This window comes from Oratosquilla oratoria, chromosome 10 (assembly GCF_046742065.1).
Source record: "Oratosquilla oratoria isolate Oo_2021 chromosome 10, ASM4674206v1, whole genome shotgun sequence".
In the NCBI taxonomy this organism is placed as follows: Eukaryota; Metazoa; Arthropoda; class Malacostraca; order Stomatopoda; family Squillidae; genus Oratosquilla; species Oratosquilla oratoria.
In genome coordinates this window covers 25,088,615-25,109,716 of record NC_134786.1, presented here as the reverse complement: position 1 = coordinate 25,109,716, position 21,102 = coordinate 25,088,615, and the positions used below count along the sequence as shown (strand labels likewise).

Below are 21,102 nucleotides of genomic sequence, written 5' to 3'. Positions count from 1 at the left end.
TATATGTATATACATACACATATACATACATCAAAGGCTTTTTCCCCCTTACACAGGGGTAGCCAAAAAGAAAAAGGCATAGAAACCACTCCCACCCATTCCATTTCCTATATATTCCACTCCCCTCCACCCTCCTCCCTCCCTCTTATCTTAGCACCTCCTGGATGATGGGTCATCCCTGCATCCTGTCCACTGCCCTGGGTCAGAAGCAGTGTTGCAAGACACAGCACATCCACAGCAAGGCCGCTTCATAAATTCGGCGACCCCCCCTCTCCGTCCCCCTATGCAGAAAAGGAGAAGATGGGGAGAAATCCCCTCGGGCTGCGTCAATTTTTTTCTCATACATACTTCCTCACCCCCCATCTCCCACCCACTCCCCCTCATGCATCACAGCATCATCCATACACAACCCTTCTCCATTCACCCCTATCTTCTGTCCTCTCCCGTCCTTCCTCCACAGACATTCCTCTCTTTTGTAATGCCCCTTTCACCCCATCCATCCATCTCATATTATGATGCCCACTCATATTCACTCCTTCCACCTCTGCCTTCCACACTTCTTTTACTGATCTTTTTCACTCATTCTTTCCATGTGTCCAAACCATCCCAATACTCTTTCATCAACCTTATCTCCCAGCTCCATTTCCACCTGTGTTCTCTTCCTCACCTCCTCATTTCTCACTCTAATCTAGCCTAGTAACCCCCATCATACTTCTCAGACATTTCATCTCAAACTCATTCAAACTCCTTCACTTTTCCTCTCTTATGTTCCATGTTTCTGCCCCGTACAGTGCCGTTGGCACAATCGCTCCTTAATATAACCTCCTCTTAGTATCCATTGCCAGATGTCTATTTCTCATTACACTTTTTAATCCACCAAGGCATTTACTCGCTTCTCTCAATCTACATTCTGCCTCCACTCCCACTCCCTTTCCTGCCACATTCACTCCCAAGTATCTAAAACTATCCACTTCCTCCAGTCTTTCACCCTTTATGCTCACTTCCAGCCTGCTGTCCCTCTCTCCCATTGTACATCTCATCACCTTACTTTTACCCATATTTATCTTCAGCTTCCTTCTTTTACACACCTTCTCAAACTCTGTCACTAACATCCTCAATCCCTCCTCTGATCCTGCTACAAGCGCAGTGTTGTCAGCAAACAACAACTGGGCTCACCTCCCACTTTTCTCCATTTTCTTTAACCATCTCCAACCCCTGACCCACTACCCTTGCATTTACCTCTCGCACCACCCCATCCATGTAAAGATTGAACAGCCAGGGCGACATAACACATCCCTGACAAAGTCCCACCTTTACCTCAAACCATACACTCTATTTCTATTCCTAACACAAGTTCTACTACTCTTGTAAAAACTCTTGACTGCTCTTAACAGCATTCCTCCTATCCCATATATATGCAGTACCTCCCACAGTGCCTTCCTGTCTACCCTGTTGTAAGCCTTTTCCTATAGCTTTCTCACATATCTGTCTTACCACAAAAATCTGATCTACACAATCCCTACCTGTGCTAAACCCACACTGTTCCTCACCAATTACTTCCTCTCCTAATCCTCTCAATCAAGTCCCTCCCATAAGCCTTCCCAACTACACTCAACAAGCTGATCCCTCAGAAATTACTACACTCACACTTGTCCCCCTTTTCCTTGTAAAGCGGAACTATACAGGCACTCCTCCAGTCCTCTGGCACTTCACCTTCTCTTAAACAAACATGAAATAACCTCACCAGCCAGTCCACCATAACTGTACCTCCTTTCTTCACACATTCTACATGGCATCCATCCAACCCAGGTGCCTTACCTGCTCTCATCATCTTAACAGCTGCTTTCACTTCATCCTTCCCTATTTCTCCTCCATTTTCCTCACTCATCACTCTCATTTTCTTAGCGCTTCCCACTGCAACTACCTTTCCCTCCCTATCCTCCTTCACATTTAGCAATTCCCTAAAATACTCTGCCCACCTTCCTCTCACTGCCTTGTCCTCCATTATCATCTCTCCATCTGTACCTTTTACCTTTTCTTCTCTACTTGATTCGCCTGCTCTTCCTCTTTTAATTTCCTTCCAAAACATCTTTTTATTACTTTCAAAATTTTCTGTCATACTCTTACCCCACTTCACATCTGCTCTCTCTTTGCTTCCTTTATCTTATGCTTAACTTCCTTTCTCTTTACTTTGTACCTCTCATACCATTCCCTCGTCCTAATTTGTAGCCAATCTATAAATGCCTACTTCTTCTCTTCTAAACCTTTCTTTGCTTCCTCATCCCACCACTCACTGCCCTTCCTTCTATTTCCTCCCACCCGCCTTGTTCTACACACCATCTTTGCACACCTTATGACTCCCTCCTTGAACCATCCCCATTCCTCCTCCACTCCTAGTTCTACTGTATCCTTTACTCCCTCCCACTCCTCTCTCAGCTTCTTCTTATACTCATTCTCCTTTTTTTTTCTCATTTAAGCAGTTTACATACATATACATATACCAAAGCCTTTTTTCCCCCTTACAAGGGAGGTAGCCAAAAAGAAAAAGGCATAAAAACCATTCCCACCCATTCCATCCCCAATACACTTCACTCCCCTCCACCCTCCCTCTTATCTTGACACCTCCTGGATGACGGGTCATCCCTGCATCTTGTCCACTGCCCTGGGTCAGAGGTAGTGTCACAAGACACAGTACAACCACAGCAAGGCTGCTTCATTAAATCAGTGACCCCCCCTCTCTGTCCCCTCATGCAGAAAAGGAGAAGATGGGGAGAAATCCCTACAGGCTGCATCAAATTTTCCTCACACATACTACCTCACCCCCCATCCCCCCACCTATTCCACCTCATGCATCACAACATCATCCATATACAACCATTCTCCATTCACCCCTGTCTTCTGTCCTCTCCTTTCCTTCCTCAACAGACATTCCCCTCTTCCCCAAAGCCCCTCTTACCCCATCCATCCAGCTCATCCTAGGTTGCCCGCTCATGTTTACTCCCTCCACATCTGCCTTCCATACCTCCTTTACTAGTCTTTCTTCACTCATTCTTTCCATGTGTCCAAACCATCCCAATATTCTTTCATCCACCTTATCTCCCAACTCCTTTACCACCCCTGTTCTCCTCTTCACCTCCTCATTTCTCACTTTATCTAGCCTAGTAACCCCCATCATACTTCTCAGACACCTCATCTCAAACACATTCCAACTGGTTCTCTCTTCCTCTCTTATGTTCTATGTTTCTGCCCCATACAGTGCTGTTGGCACACTCACTCCTTCATACAATCTCCTCTTAGCCTCTGTTCCCAAATGTCTATTCCTCATTACACTTTTTAATCCACCAAGGTATTTACTCGCTTCTCTCAATCTACATTCTACCTCCACTCCTCCCATTCGTACCACATTCACACCCAAGTATCTAAAACTATCCATTTCCTCCAGTCGCTCTCCTTTAATGCTCACTTCCAGTCTGCTGCCACTTGCAACCCTTGTACATCTCATCTTACTTTTACCCACATTTATCTTCAACTTTTTCTTTCACACATTCTCCCAAACTCTGTCACATTCTCAATTCCTCCTCTGATCCTGCTACATCCGCAGTGTCGTCCACAAACAACAGCTGGCTCACCTCCCACTTTTGTCCATTTTCTTTAAACATCTCCAATCCCTGACCCACCACCCTTGCATTTACCTCTTGTACCACCCCATCCATGTATACTGAACAGCCAGGGCAACATAACACATCCCTGACGAAGTCCCACCTTTACCTCGAACCAGTCTTTCTCTCCATTTCTAATCCTGACTCATGCTCTACTACTCTCGTAAAAACTCTTGACAGCTCCTAGAAGCTTTCCTCCTATCCCATATATATGTAAAACATCCCACAGTGCTTTCCTGTCTACCCTGTCATAAGCCTTTTCTAGATGCATAAAAGCCCAAATAACATCCTTTCCCATTCCTAGAGCTTCCTCACATATCTGTCTTACCACAAATATCTGATCAACGCAACCTCTACCTGTTCTAAATCCATACTGTTCCTCACCAATTACTCCCTCTGTTCCTCTCCTAATCCTCTTAATCAAGATCCTCCCATAAGCCTTCCCAACTACACTCAACAACCTCTGAAACTACTATACTCACACTTGTCCCCATTTCCCCTGTAAAGTGGAACTATACAGGGACTCCTCCAGTCCTCCACCACTCTACCCTCTCTCCAGCAAACATTAAATAACCTCACTAGCCAGTCCACCATTACTGTACCTCCTTTTTTTTTTTTTTAGACATTCTGCATGGTATCCATCCAGACCATGTGCCTTACCTGCTCTCATCATCTTAACAACTGCCTTCACTTCATCCTTCCTTATTTCTCCTTCATTTTCATCACTCATCATGGTCATTTTCTTAGAACTTCCCACTGCAACTATCTTTCCCTCCCTATCCTCCTTTACATTTAGCAACTCCCTAAAATACTCTGCTCATCTTCCCCTTACTGCCTTCTCTCCCATTATCATCTCTCCATCTGCACCTTTTACCTTTTCTTCTTTACTTGATTCACCTCCTCTTCCTCTCTTAATTTCTTTCCAAAACATCTTTTTATTACTTTCAAAATTTTCTGTCATACTCTTACCCCATTTCACATCTGCTCTCCTCTTTGCCTCCTTTACTTTGTGCTTTACTTCTCTTTTCTTTTCTTTGTACCTCTCATATGACTCCCTTGTTCTATTTTTTAACCAATCTGTGAAAGCTCGCATCTTCTTTTCTACAACCTTCTTTGTTTCCTCATCACACCATTCACTACCCTTCCTTCTATTTTCTCCCATCCTTCTTGTTCCACTCACCATCCTTGCACACTTTGTGACTCCCTCCTTGAACCATCCCCATTCCTTCACTCCTAGCTCTACTCTATCCTTCACTCCCTCCCACTCCTCTCTGAGCTTCTTCTTGTACTCCCTCTCCTTTTCCTTTTCATTTAAAGAGTTCACTCTAAGCACCTCCCTACCTTTTTCCCGTGTCCTTTCTCCATGTATCCTCCACTCACAACTTACCTTCCACCAAAAAATGACCTGATATTCCCCCACTCTCTCCCCTTAGCACATGTACATTCTTAACTCTTCCTATTATACTCCTATCTATCACTACATAGTCCATTAATGCTCTGTCTACCACCCTTCCATCCATCACCCTCTCCCATGTGTACTTATGCTTGACTTTCTTCCAAAACACTGTATTTGCTATCATCAACTCTCTCCCTAGATGCATCTCCACCATCAACTCTCCACTACAATTCTTTCCTGGAACTCCACATTTCCCCTCTCCATCAATTGGTTCATTTCCGACCCTAGCATTAAGGTCTCCCAAAACTACTACATTGATATCCCTCCCTAATACCCCTATGCACTCATTTATATCTATCCAAAAAGCCTACCTTTCTTCTACAATCTTCTCACTACCAGGTCCATATGCAATTACAAAAATCCACATCTCCTTTCCCAGTTTCACCTTCATCCACATTATCCTTGAAGAAACGTCCTTCCACTCCACTACACATTTACCTATCTCTACACTTACTAGTATAGCCACCCCTTCTCTCCCTCACCATACATCTGTTTTATTGTACATTAGTCTTCCTTTTCTGTGTTTTTCGTTTATTTCTATATTGTGTGTTTTTTTTTTTTTCATTTAATTCTAGTTCCATTAGAATGTGATCACTTTTTCCAATTGGTGTCTTGTATTCAATTTTATCAACAATTTCGGGTTCTGAAGTGAATATCAAATCCAATCTTGAGGGTTCATTGTTTCTATATCTGGTGTTTTCCTTGACCCATTGCGTCAATGTGTAATCAGTGGTCATTTCCAGTAATATGTTTCCCCAGTGATCTTCTTCACCTTTCACAGTCATCTCTTCGCAAAATATTTCTTTTGAGTTAGAATCACCCATAATTACCAGATTTCCTTCTTTCTTTAGTATTTCATTTATTGTATTTCTTGTGTCTTCCAGCATTTTAGAGTGTTCACTTCTTTCCATGTGCGAGTTTTGGGTGGGACATAAATCACTGCTTATTTTCTCTTTTTTATATCACGATCCTCAACTCTTATCATAATCAATTCCACATTGTTTTCTCCTTCTGTAATTTCTGTCACATTTAGGCCTTTCTTGGTTAATAACATCACTCCTCCACTCTGCTTTGTTTCTCTATTTCTGTACCAACAATTATATACTACTTGTCCTACACTATTTGGTGGTAATGATCCTTTCAATTTTGTCTCCACAATCCCCATTGTATCTGGTTTTTCTTGTTCTAGATAGTCATTCAATTCATCTATTCCTGATATCAATCCATCTATATTGGTATATTAAATCTTTAGTTTTTTCCTTTTCTTCCTTTTCTTCTTTCTCCTGCATTTCCTTTTCTCTTATGTATCATTTCCTCAGTCTCAAGTCTATCACTCCCCAAAAAACTCCTTCCTTTTTTTTTCTGTTCTTTTGTCGTTCTTTTTCTTAGCTTCCTCCTTAAGTGTTTTTTTCCTTTTCTTTTTCATCACTCAATTCCTTTTTTATCCCTAGATTTTTGTAGTTTTTACTTTTTGCTAGTTTCCCTATGGAGAGGGGATGGAGAGTGGGGGTCGCTGATTTTATGAAGCGGCCTTGCTATGGATGTGCTATGTCTTGTGACACTGCTTCTGACCCAGGGCAGTGGACAGGGTGCAGGGATGACCCGTCATCCAGGAGGTGCTAAGATAGGAGGGAGGGTGGAGGGGTGTGGAGTGTATTTAGGGATGAAATGGGTGAGAGTGATTTTATGCCTTTTCATTTTTGGCTACCTCCCTTGTAAGGGGGAAAAAGGCTTGGTATATATATATATGTGTATATATATATATATATATATATATATATATATATATATATATATATATATATATATATATATATATATATATATATATATATATAAATATCATTCACACATAACCAGTCCCTACCACCACCACCCCATCCCTGGCTCCCTTCTTTGCATCACAGTATCATCTATATACAGCCATTCTCCACTCACCCCTTCTCCCTTCCTTTCAGAACAGACATTCCCCTCTTGCTCCACACCCTTTTGCCCCATCTATCCATCTTATCCTTGGTCATCCCTTCAAGTTCACTCCACCCACCTCTGCCTTCCATACCTCTTTTACTAGTCTTTCGTCACATATTCTTTCTATGTGTCCAAACCATCCTAATAATCTTTCATAGGCCCTATCTGCCATCTCCTTTTCCACCCCCCACTCTTCTCATCTCCTTGTTTCTCACTCTCTCCAACCTTGTAACCTTGCTTTCATACAGTGTGCAATTCAAGGACAATGTTAAATTATTTTTAGACAATATTTGTTAGTTTGTTTTCAGTGTTGGGTTCAGCCTTATGAGGAAGATTGTAGTCACCACAAGGCACAGTTATTAAAGTAAGGAAAAGTGTGGCCCATATGTTACATACAAGGATGAGGTTGAGATTGAAAATATAATGGTGCAAAATATTAATTATCTTTTCTTGCCTCTAGTACTTCACTTTCATTCTGATATCCACACTTTTCCTTGGCATAGCAAATTATATTTATTCACTGCTTTACCACTATTTCTGTTTGGTAACACTGTATTGGCCTTGTGTGTAGTTATTACTGATATAAACCTTAGCATTACCCATAGATTACATTACTGATATAAACCATAGCATTAACAATAGATCGGTCATATATGAGCTCTGAGCTCCCATCCAGAAGGGTAATAACTGTTGATCATGAGTCCAACATGTGATCCAAGACCATTGTGAATCACAAACAAGCACACATGCACATAAATAAATATAAATATACTAATAAACTGCAGGTATACACAAAGATAATGGCAACACAACTTGTTGGTCACTCAATAGATGGTGCTGGCATTCTGCACAAGCTTTGGTGTCTTCTCTTCAGTGTTTTGCAGAGGCTTTTTGGGATTGAATTTTATGCCAAAGTCAGTGTAGGAAACTACTTTCACTCAGCAACATTTTTGCTAGATAGCAAAACAACTTTACAGATGGAGCTGCAGCTTGGACTCCAATTATAAATGTTTCATCTGTTTTCCTGACATCTTTATGAATGTTAAGGAGACATGGTTGAAACATGAATAATATTTATAATAATAACAATAAATACAATGAGAGTAATAAGAGTAATTACAAAAAACATAGTAATAATATAACAAAATGGTAATTAATTGTAGTAATTATCATAATAGTAGTTATAAATATAATAATAATGATAATAATAATAATAATAACAACTACAACAGTAATACTATGATTACATTACTGATATGAACCTTAGCACTTGTCAGTTTTGTTGCCGTTTCCAACAGCTTTATCATGTGATTATTTTTGTACAGCCTTAGCAAGCTTCACAACACCCACAAAATGATTCATGGCAGTGAGAGGCCATTCCTCTGTGATATGTGTGGTAAAGGATTTAAGACTGCTAAGCAGATGCGGAAGCACAAGGTAATTTTTGGTCATGGGGAGGTAAATAATGATTTTGATATGGAATCTAATATGGAATATGGTTAGAATTTTTTGGAAGCAAGCTCTTAAGTCATAAACTGATGCCAGAATTTTAACAGCAGAGTGTCCATTCAGAAAAGAGTGGAATAGCTCACTATACTTGCAATATATGTCAGAGACAATTCTCTGATAAACGTATGTTGAGATGCCACAAGGACACGGTACATGACAAAGTGAAACGTTACCTCTGCAACTACTGTGGGTACTCAGCGTCTTCAAACTCCACATTGAAGATGCACATTCGACAGCATACTGGTAAGCAGTAAGAGCATGGTGTTTATTGTGTAAATACCTGGTAATTTAAAAGTTAATTTCTTATATGAAAGACTGAAGGACTTTTTTGCATTTCATAGCTCTTTTTAGGCACTGATTTTCAGTATATTATTTTAAGTAAAATTATAAAACCTCAATATTTTCTAAACACTACCCTCAGTTTCATGAGCTAATTGGTTAGGAATCTCTTCTAGACCTTGTCAAAGTCCAGGAATTTCAAAACTGGAAGTCAGGGTCATGTTGATTATCAGTTGGCCTCAGGTCAGCACTGTCACATTTACCTCCCATACTACCCTGTCCACATACATGTTGAGCAACCTTGTCAATGTCGTGCAACTCTGATGCAACCCACACTGACCTTAAGCCACTTGCTTTTTGCCTTTCTGTCTCATACACATGCCCCATGACTTAGGTGAAAACTTTTGGCTGTCTTCAATATCCCCTATTTCACATGTCCACAACACACTCCACAACCTTACAATATGCCTTCTCCAAATCCATGAAACCACAAAAGGATATCCTAACCTCCTGCCAAGCACTTTTCATACACCCGCTCCATCACAAACACATGATCCATGCACCATCCCCCTCCTGTACCCACACTACTCCACTCAGCCACTCTCAGTTCTCTCACCCAACACACATCTACACACCCTCCTAATCCCATTCAATAGACTGATCTCTCCAAAACCACCACATAGAAATTAAGAAAAAGTAACTTAATCATAGAACATATTAGGTTACCAATAACACTTGCATAGTATTTTTACTTTATCAAAACCTCACATATCATCTCGCTTGATAATCAAATTTCCAAGTGTCTTTGTGGTGGTCTGTATAAGGGAAATTTGTATCTATGATTATCATAATACTTGCACAAGTCAAAATGCCCAATACCCATTACTGTCAGTTTCTGCTTGTATACTGTGGGTAATTGTTGCTCCTTGTCACACATCAACTTCCATATGAAGCTATACTTTGTTGTTGCTTAATATTATTGTCTTGTCAATCAATCAATTTGTTGTTCCTGGTCTCTCTTATAGAGGACCCTTGGCCTCCAGTATGATGTCCTGAGTGCAGTCATGCTAGTATGATTCTTGTCTGGCGTAGGAGGGTTTTTTCTGTGGGATTTGCATCTGGGGATTGTTGTTGTAATATTGTCATGATAACTAAGATGTTCAGGAACATCATGCTAAGCTATTGTAAAAATCATCCAAGTGAAGTATTATAAAGTGCTTCTAATACAATATTTCCTGTGTTATGACTTGCAGGTGAGAAGCCTTTTGAGTGCAACTCTTGTGATTATCGAACTGCAGACCATAATTCTTTGCGACGGCACAAGATGCGACATTCTGGAGAGAAACCTTACAAGTGTCCGTATTGTTCGTACGCTTCCATCCAGTCGTCCACATATAAAACACATATCAAGAACAAGCATCCCAATATGGGTAAGTATTTGATCATTTCCATAAGATTTGTGTGTGTGTGTGTGTCTACACTGTTAAGGGGTTATTGCATCTGATACTCCATTCCATCCATTCACCTCATTCTTGGTTTTCTTAAGTTCCCTCCATCCACTCTTGCTTTCCACACTTGTTTTGCTAATTTTCCTTCATTCATTCTTCCCATATCCCCAAGCCACTTCAGTATTCTTTGATCAATCCTCTATGCCAGTTCTCTTTCCACCTCCACATTTCTCATTATCCATCAATGTGACCTCCACCATACTTCTTAAAACATTTCATTTCAGACATGTTTAGGCCCCTTTCTGCATCCTTGGTAGATTTATTAAGTGTTGTCTTGAGTGTAGCTGTCTGGAAATCTGCTCCCCCATAGTTGGTATGCATATATAAAAATAATCAAGCTAGACTAATTTTTTATGTATATATAAATGGTAGAAGCATAACAATGACCTGTGCCAACTTTTGTGAAAATCCAATAAAAAAATAAAAATAAATAAATAAATAAATAAATAAATAAATAAATAAGTAAATAGATAAATAGATAAATAAAATAAATAAAATATGATAAATGAATTGATCAAGAATAATAAGTTGATGACTTATTTTTCTTGTATCTTTGTGGCAAATAGAAACTAATCTGTTGATACTTGTTTAGGAAACTAGAAGTTTTGATAAATAAGATTATCTTGTTCACTTATTACTCTATATCTAAAAGTTACACCATGCTGGAGTGTTCTTTGTGAATATCCAAATTTCATAAAAAAGTTCACATGATTGTATTGCTAAAAACTATAATTTCCTTAGAGACATAATTCAACAAGACAATTGAGAAAAAAAGATAAGTATTGTACATACATATACCAAGGGGTTTTTCCCCCTTTACAAAGGAGGTAGCCAAAGTCAAAGGCATAAATCCACCCCCACCCATTTCAACCCCACATACTCTACTCCCATTTACCATGCCTCCCTCCCTCTTTTCTGGGTTCCTTCCGGATGATGCATCTTACCCATTACCCTGGGTCAGAAGCAGTGCAGCAAGACAACATATTCACAGCAAGGCCACTTCATTTAATCAGCGACTCCCCCTCTCCATCCCCTTATGCAGAAAAAGAGGAGACGGGGAGAAATCCTTTCAGGCTGTCTGGGGTATTGGCTGCTTGTTATTGTGGCAAAGTAGCATGCAGTTGATACTTTAGGGTCTATATGGGGCACCCCTATGGACCAGAGCCACACATCATTTTGTCTATGATAGAGGAAAACTCTTCATAGAGAAATGATGACACTTTTATACTACGACTGTCCCCCAACCCCTTGCTGCTGTCCTGTACCATTTCTCTGAGTATTCATTTTCTGCTGTGGGGGAATTCCCTGTGGTGGGGGAAAAGAATACTGCCACCAAGTATTTCCACTTGGATCGTAAGAGGAGAAGAAAGGGACGGGGAGTGGGACTAGGCATCCTTCTCCTTGTAGCCCCACAGGGGACATTCCTAAATGAAAAAGTAAAGGCATAAGAAGGTCTGGGAGTTTTTGGACCAGCACCCTAAGGTTTGGGTCTTTTAATGTGCATGGATGTGGTACAGATGAGAGTAAAAGGGAAGAGATAGTATGTTTGTGAGAAGAAAGATGGATGTGTTGGCTTTGAGTGAAACTAAGTTGAAAGGGAAGGGGGAGTGTAAGTGGGAGGTTATCAGGAGTGAAGAGAGGACGAGGGAGGGAAGGGGTGGCTATTCTAGTAAGTGAAGAGATAGGTAAACGTGTAGTGGAGTGGAAGGAGGTTTCCTCAAGGATAATGTGGATGAAGGTGAAACTGGGAAAGGAGATGTGGGTCTTTGTAAGTGCATATGGGCCTGGCAGTGAGAAGAGTGTAGAAGAAAGGGAGGCCTTTTGGATAGATTTAAATGAGTGCATAGAGGATTTAGGGAGAAATATCAATGTAATAGTACTGGGAGACCTTAATGCTAGGGTAGGAAATGGTCGAATTGATGGAGTGGTTGGGAAATGTGGAGTTCCAGGAAAGAATCTTAGTGGAGAGTTGATGGTGGAAATGTGTCTAGAAAGAGAGTTGATGATAGCAAATACAGTGTTTCGGAAGAAAGTCAAGCCTAAGTACACATGGGAGTGGGTGGTGGATGGAAGGGTGGTAGATAGAGCGTTGATGGATTATGTAGTGGTAAATAGGACTATGATAGGAAGAGTTAAGGATGTACATGTGCTAAGGGGAGAGGGTGGGGGAATATCAGATAATTTTTTGGTGGAAGGTAAGTTGAGAGTGGAGGATAGATGGAGAAAGAGGAAAGGGACAAAAGGTAGGGAGGTGCTTAGAGTGAACTCTTTAAATGAAAAGGAGAAGGAGTACAAGAAGAAGCTGAAGGAGGAGTGGGAGGGAGTGAAGGATAGAGTGTGGAGGAGGAATGGGGATGGTTCAAAGAGGGAGTCACAAAGTGTGCAAAGATGGTGTGTGGAACAAGAAGGACAGGAGGAAATAGAAGGAAAGGTAGTGAATGGTGGGATGAGGAAACAAAGAAGGTTGTAGAAGAGAAGAAGCCAGCTTTCACAGATTGGTTACAAAATAGGACGAGGGAGTCATATGAGAGGTACAAAGAAAAGAAAAGAGAAGTAAAGCAAAAGGTAAAGGAGGCAAAGAGGAGAGCATATGTGAAGTGGGGTAAGAGTATGACAGAAAATTTTGAAAGTAATAAAAAGATGTTTTGGAAAGAAATTAAGAGAGGAAGAGGAGGCGAATCAAGTAGAGAAGAAAAGGTAAAAGGTACAGATGGAGAGATGATAATGGAAGAAAAGGCAGTAAGGGGAAGATGGGCAGAATATTTTAGGGAGTTGCTTAATGTGAAGGAGGATAAGGAGGGAAAGATAGTTGCAGTGGGAAATGCTAAGAAAATGAGAGTGATGAGTGAGGAGAATGGAGGAGAAATAAGGAAGGATGAAGTGAAGGCAGTTGTTAAGATGATGAAAGCAGGTAAGGCACCTGGTCTGGATGGATGCCATGCAGAATGTCTAAAAAAAGGAGGTACAGTGATGGTGGACTGGCTGGTGAGGTTATTTAATGTTTGCTGGAGAGAGGGTAGAGTGGTGGAGGACTGGAGGAGTCCCTGTATAGTTCCACTTTACAAGGGAAAAGGGGACAAGTGTGAATGTAGTAGTTTCAGAGGGATTAGCTTGTAAAGTGTAGTTGGGAAGGCTTATGGGAGGATCTTGATTGAGATGATTAGGAGAGGAGCAGAGGGAGTAATTGGTGAGGAACAGTGTGGGTTTAGGATGGGTAGAGGTTGTGTAGATCAGATCTTTGTGGTAAGACAAATATGTGAGAAAGCTATAGGAAAGGGGAAGGATGTTTTTTGGGCTTTTATGGATCTGGAAAAGGCTTATGATAGGGTAGACAGAAAGGCACTGTGGGATGTTATGCAGATATATGGGATAGAAGGAAAGCTTCTAGGAGCTGTAAAGAGTTTTTATGAGAGTAGTAGAGCTTGTGTCAGGATTAGAAATGGAGAGAGTGAGTGGTTCGAGGTAAAGATGGAACTTCGTCAAGGATGCGTTATGTCGCCCTGGCTTTTCAACTTATACATGGATGGGGTAGTGCGAGAGGTAAATGCAAGGGTAGTGGGTCAGGGATTGGAGATGGTTAAAGAAAATGGAGAAAAGTGCCAGCTATTGTTTGCTGACGACACTGCGCTTGTGGCAGGATCGGAGGAGGGACTGAGGAAGTTGGTGACAGACTTTGGGAGAGTATGTGATAGAAGAAAGCTAAAGATAAATGTGGGTAAAAGTAAGGTGATGAGATGTACAAGGGGTGAAAGTGGCAATAGACTTGAAGTGAGCATTAAGGGAGAGCGACTGGAGGAAGTGGATAGTTTTAGATACTTGGGTGCAAATGTGGCAGGAAAAGGTGGAGTGAAGGTGGAGGTAGAATGTAGATGCCTTGGTGGATTGAAGAGTGTAATGAGGAATAGATATTTGGGAATGGATGCTAAGAGGAGACTGTATGAAGGAGTGATTGTACCAACAGCACTGTATGGGGCAGAAACTTGGAACATAAGAGAGGAAGAGAGAAGGAGTTTGAATGTGTTTGAGATGAGGTGTCTGAGAAGTATGATGGGGGTTACTAGGCTGGATAGAGTGAGAAATGAGAAGGTGAGGAGAAGAACGGGGGTGGAAAGGGAGTTGGGAGATAGGGTTGATGAAAGAGTATTAGGATGGTTTGGACACATGGAAAGAATGAGTGAAGAAAGACTAGTAAAAGAGGTATGGGAGGCAGATGTGGAGGGAGTGAACATGAGGGGACGTCCTAGGATGAGGTGGATGGATGGGGTGAAGGGGGCTTTGGGGAAGAGGGGAATGTCTGTTGAGGAAGGACGGGAGAGGATGGAGAATGGTTGTATATGGATGATGTTGTGATGTATGAGGTGGAATGGGCGGGGGATGGGGGGTGAGGTAGTGTGTGTGAGCAAAATTTGACGCAGCCTGAAGGGATTTCTCCCCGTCTTCTTTTATGCATGGGGGGACGGAGAGGGGGGTTGCCGATTTAATAAAGCGGCCTTGCTGTGGATGTGCTATGTCTTGCGACACTGCTTCTGACCCAGGGCAGTGGACAAGGTGCAGCGATGACCCGTCATCCAGGAGGTGCTAAGATGGAAGGGAGGGTGGAGGGGTGTGGAGTGTATTCAGGGATGGAATGGGTGGGAATGATTTTATGCCTTTTCCTTTTTGGCTACCTCCCTTGTAAGGGGGAAAAAGCCTTGGTATATGTATGTATGTACAAAATATCATTCACACATACTCCCTCACCTCCTATCCCCCACCCACTCCCATGCATCACATCATCATCCATACACAACCACTCTCCACTCACTCCTATCATCAATCTTCTCCCTTCCATCCTCAACAAATGTCCCCCTTTCCCATTGCCCCTTTTACCCCATCCATTCATATCATCTTTGGTTGCACTCTCATGTTCAGTCTATCTACCTCTACCTTCCACAGTTCAATGAACAGCCATGGTGACATGGCTCCACTACTCCCGTAAAAACTCTTGACTGCTCTTAACAGCTTTTCTTCTATCCTATATGTCTGTAATACCTCCCACATTGGTTTCCTGTCTACCCTGTCAAGTCTTTTCCAAATCCACATATTGATTCCCTGTCTACCCTATCAAGTCTTTTCCAAATCCATAAAGGCCCAAAAAAACATCCTTACTTTTTCTTAAAGCTTTCTTACATATTTGTCTTAACACAAAAATCTGATCCATGCAACCCCTACCTGTCCAAAACCCACACTGTTCCTCACCCATCTCTCTCTGTTCCTCTCCTAAGCCTCTCAATCAAAACCCTCTCATAAGCCTTCCCAACTACACTCAACAAACTGATCCCTCTGAAAATACTACACTAACATTTGTATCCTTTTCCCTTGTAAAACGGAATTATACAGGCACTCCACCAGTCCTGTGGCACACCTTCTTTTAGGCAAACATTAAATGGCCTCACCAGTCAGTCCACCATCACTGCCTTACCTGCTCTCATCATTTTAATAACTGCTTTCACCATGTCTTTTCTTATTTCTCCTCCATTTTCCTTATTCATCACTGCCATTTTCTTAGTGCTTCCCACTGCAATTACCTTTCCCTCCCTAGCCTCCACATTAAGCATACATACATACATACATACATATACCAAGGCTTTTTCCCCCTTTCAAGGGAGGTAGCCAAAAAGGGAAAGGCATAAAAACACTCCCACCCATTTCATCCCTAAATACACTCCACACCCCTCCCACCCTCCCTCTCATCTGAGCACCTCCTGGATGACGGGTCATCCCTGCACCTTGCCCACCGCCCTGGGTCAGAAGCAGTGTCGCAAGACACAGCACATCCACATTAAGCAGTTCCCTAAAATACTCTGCCCATCTTTCTCATACTGCTATCTCTTCCATTATTATCGATTTGCACCTTTTACCTTTTCTTCTTTGCTTGGTTCACCTCCCCTTTCTCTCTTAATTTCCTTCCAAAACATCTTTTCATTACTTTCGAAATTTTCATGCATAGTCTTACTCCATTTCACATCTGCTCTCCTTTATCTTATGCTCTATTTCTCTTCTCTTTTCTTTGTACCTGTCATATGTTTCATCTTATTTTGCAGCCAGTCAGTGAATGCTTGTTTCTTCTCTTCTACAACCTTCTTTCCTTCATCATTCCACCACTTCCTATCCTTCCTTCTATTTCCTTCTGTACTCTTTGTTCCACATGCCATATTTGCACATCTTTTAACTCCCTCCTTGAAACATCATTCCCAACAAATGAATGTAAGTGTAATATATAGGCCAAAAACATTACCATTAGCAGACAATAAACTGTTGTGACAATAAACTGTTGTTTCAAGAACTGTAGTTTCTGCAACTGGAACTTATTGATAATGGGTGATTTCAATTTTACTGACATTGATTGGACAACCATTGAACATGGCCATATAGGTAGTCGATTGATAGATTTTTTTTGGTGACAGTTACTTAATTCAGCACACATGTAAAAGAGATGACAGTGAAAGATGGAGAGGATCAGTGGGGAAATGTATTACTCAACATGAATATAGAACATACAATGACACAGTGGGTAAAAGAAAAACACTAGATTTAGAAATAATAAAGAACTGTTGAGAATAGATTTATTATTACATCAGAACCTGAAATAGTAGACAAAATTGAATACAAGACACCAATTGCGAAGTGACCACATACTACTTGACTTAAAACTAAAGGAGAAAAATATATATAAAGAGAAATGAGAAACACAGAAAAGGAAGACTGATGTTAAAATGGACTGAGAAACTTCGGAAATTTTTTCTTAAAGCAAACTGGGGAAATTTTTACAAGGAAGAAACACAAGTGTAAGAAAATGGATGATTCATATGAGAACCTACAAAGGAGTGGATAAGTATGTCCCAAAGCAAAAACAGGAAAAGGTGTATATTAAGTGCTGGTTTAATAGAAGGTACAGTGAAATGAAAGACAGAAGAGATCAAGCTTGGAAAAGATAGTGAAAAGACAAATAACTTAGAAAGTGGCAAATATATATTAATTAAAGTAATGAATATGTGAAAATACACAGGGAAGAAAAAAGAAACTATGAAAATGACATAATAGAAAAATGTAAGGATCAGCTAAAACTATTCTATAGATATGTATATGACAAACTAAGAAATAAACGGGAAATAGTGGAACTTTGCCAAGGGAATATGGAATACACAAGATACAGAAATGGCTGAAGTCATGTGCAAACACTAGAGAAAAAATACAATATCAGGTTGAAGGGAGAGAAGTGAATGAAACCCCCCACCCAATGAGGGAAATAATAGTAACATGGAAAGAAATAATGGAACAAATAATGGACCTTGATGTCAGAAAATTGCATGGCCCAGATGGAATAGTAAACTGGGTATTAAAAGAATGAGAAGAACTAGCAGACAAAATATATAACATAATAAGTTGCTCACTCAAAGAAGGAAAAATAGCAGAAGACTTGAAAAATGCTTATATCATACCAATTTATAAAGGAGGAAATAAGGAAAATCCAACAAATTACAGACCAGTTTCCCTTACAAACACAGTAGCTAAAATTTCTGAAAAAAAATATAAAAAGTAGATGTATTAAACATCTGGAGAACAATATCCTAAATCCAAGACAATTTGGATCTAGACAGAAAGATCATGTATCACAAATTTGATCTGTTTTTACTCAAGACTACTAGACATATTACAAGAAAAGGATGGATGGGCTGATTGTGTATTCCTAGATCTACAAAAAGCTTTTGATAATATTTATCATTATTATAATTTTTTTCTCGCATCCAACCTAGTTATGGACCAAAAGGTCTCCTGTTGGCATGCTCCTCCTTTGTAATCCTTTTGTAAAAAAAACTATTAGTAAAACTGGAAACCATAGGAGGGATACAAACTACTGAAATGGATGGAGGACTTTTTGCATGGAAGAAAAATGGGAGTAGTGCTCAGAGATAAGAGTTCTACTTGGGAAGATGTAATTAGTGGAGTTCCACAAGGATCAGCATTGGCTCCAGTAATGTTTGCTATCTATATGAATGATATGGATGAAGGTGTGGAATGTTACATGAACTTCTTTGCAGATGATGCAAAATTGTTAAAGAAAGTGAGGACTGAAATGGACTGTGACTCACTACAGAGAGATCTGAACATGGTTTGGGAATGGAGTCAGAAGTGGGAAGTGGACTTCAACATTAAGAACAGCATATTGGAATTTGAAAAAAAAAAAAGATATCAGGACAACATAAAATTGGTGAAAAGGAAGTAATGAAAGTGTGATCTGAAAAAGACCTGGAATTGATAACCACAAAAGATATGTCCCTTGACAAACATATAAACAAAATTGTTGGTGAAACTTGTTAAGATAAATAAAAATGGCTTTTATTCGGATGTAGAAATGGTAAAGAAAATACTAGTCACACTGATAAAGCCTAAATTAGAGTATGTAGTGACACTATGGTCACCCAGTATTAAAAAGAATATAAGAAAAATTGAGAGAATCCAGAGAGCAACTATGAAGATGGCCCCAACACTATAAAAAATGTCATATAAAGAAAGATTGTCAAAACTAGAACTACCTACTCTGGAACAAAGAAGAGAAAGAGGTAACTTGTTGACCATCTGTAGAATTATGAGAAGTGTGGAAGTCCTGGATAGAGATGACTTACTAAATTTGGATGAGAGAAACACAAGAGGACATAGAAAGAAAATCAAAAAGGATAGTTATAGAAGAGACCTAAAAAAAAAAAAAACTTTCCCCACAAAGTGGTGGATGTATGGAACATACTAGGTGAAACAATAGCATTTGCAAAAACAATACATAATACGTAAATTTACTAGAATCAGTACAGAGAAGAATGACCAAAATGATACAAGGACTCGGAAATTTGCCTTACGAAGAGAGGCTTAGGCACCTAAATTTACACACTCTGGAAAGACGCAGAGTGCGGGGTGATCTAATAGAAGTGTTCAAGTGGATCAAAGGCTAACAAGGGTGATGCAAACAAGGTCATCATAATAAAACAACAGGGTAGGACTCGCAGTAATGGGTATAAACTGGACAAATTTAGATTTAAGAAGGAAATAGGCAAGAATTGGTTTACTAATAGGGTGGTCGATGAATGGAATAAACTTAGTAACCATGTAGTAAGTGCTGAAACTATCAGTTGTTTTAAAAAACGATTAGACAACTTTATGGATGGGGATGACAGGTGGTGATGGATACAGAGCTGTCTAGTGTAGGCCTTATGGTCTTTTGCAGTCTCCTTTATTTCTTATGTTCTTATGTACATGAATTTAAGAGCAAATAAGATATGGCTAGATACAGAGACAGGACACTACAAGTGTAGTTCCCCTTCCCGTAAGATACAACTAGGTAAATATAAGACATGGAAATTTACTCAATCTGTTGATCACTAGCCGTGAAAGCATGATAACCGATGTAGAAGTTGATGAAACCATTGCAAGTAGTGATCACAACTTAGATTCAAAATGCTAAAATTGTAGCATAGATACTTGTGTATCTAAAATGCCTCTAAATTACCTGATTTCAGTAAAGCTTATTTCATAGGACTATGTCAGGAGTTTCAGCTTACAGATTGGGAGGCAAAATTAAGCAAAAGATCTGTAGATCAGATGTGGGAAATATTTCAAAATATGCTTACTGAGATGATTCATACTTAAATCCCGTCTAAGGATAGACGCCCCCTAAATGAGGCTCACCCAAAATGGCTTGACAAAGAAACTGAAAAAAGTATTGCAAAAAAGAGACAAGCTTATAAAAAATACAAGTATTCAGGTGCACCTAATGACTATCAAAGTTATGTAATAATTCAGAGATATTTGGAAAAAGAAAAAAAAAAAAATGAAAATAATAAATCCAAAGAGAATCCCAAAGAATTATATAGGATATTAGGAATCACATTGGCCCATTATTATCTGCTGATGGTCAACTTGAATATTCAAATGTGTTATTTTAAACAACAATTTTAGCTTGGTATTCGTAAATGAAACACCTCAAAGTGAACTCAAACTGAAACCTGTGAAAAGTCAAGGGTTAACTTACTACAGTAAATATAACAAAAGAAAAAATTAACCTCTTCACTCTGGGGCACATCGCACGTCTGGCAGCATTAGCTGCCAGACATGCGATGTTGCATCATAATAATCGCATTATAAAAAATAAAGTCACTGCTCAATCGCTCGTTCTCTTTCACCCGTGAATTTTGATAACCATAGAAAATATGATGAAGCCAATTTAGAGAGAATGAGGGTCATGCAGGTATGACTACAATAAATATAATCAAGATGCCGACGTCGCCATCATCGTGTACCCATTTGCTCCTCATGATGCCTATGTAGGCGTCACCGTATGGAAGTGGTTAAAAGCTGTATAGAAAAACTTAAAGTTAACACTGGGGCCTGATGGTTGGCATCCAAGTACCTTAAAGGAAATGAAAAATGAGATTGTTGTTCCATTAGAAATTATTTTCAAGAAATCCATCATAACTGGAGATGTCCCAAGAGAATAGAAGCTAGCTAATGTTATTCCCATATTAAAAAAAGTTGACAAAAGAAACCAAATAACCATAGGCCTATAAATTTGACTTCAGTTGTAGGAAAAATGATGGAAACTATAATCAGAGATGCTATTGAACATCATTGAGAAAGTAACTGATAAATGATAGCCAGCATGGATTCAGATGGGAATAGTCTTGCATGACTG

At 39.9% G+C, this 21,102-nt stretch overlaps 1 protein-coding gene across 5 annotated transcripts in view; it reads left to right on the top strand.

The window, feature by feature from the left end:
- The window catches only part of LOC143029159 (uncharacterized), a 74,848-nt gene that overhangs the window by 20,425 nt on the left and 33,321 nt on the right, over positions 1-21,102 (top strand). For 4 of the 5 annotated variants that reach the window (XM_076191638.1, XM_076191637.1, XM_076191640.1 and 1 more), the window contains 3 exons: positions 8,409-8,520; positions 8,640-8,835; positions 10,125-10,301. In XM_076191638.1, coding sequence (XP_076047753.1) covers positions 8,409-8,520; positions 8,640-8,835; positions 10,125-10,301 — 485 coding nt within the window. The remainder of the gene's footprint in view (positions 1-8,408; positions 8,521-8,639; positions 8,836-10,124; positions 10,302-21,102) is intronic. The other variant, XM_076191639.1, reaches the window with a different exon arrangement.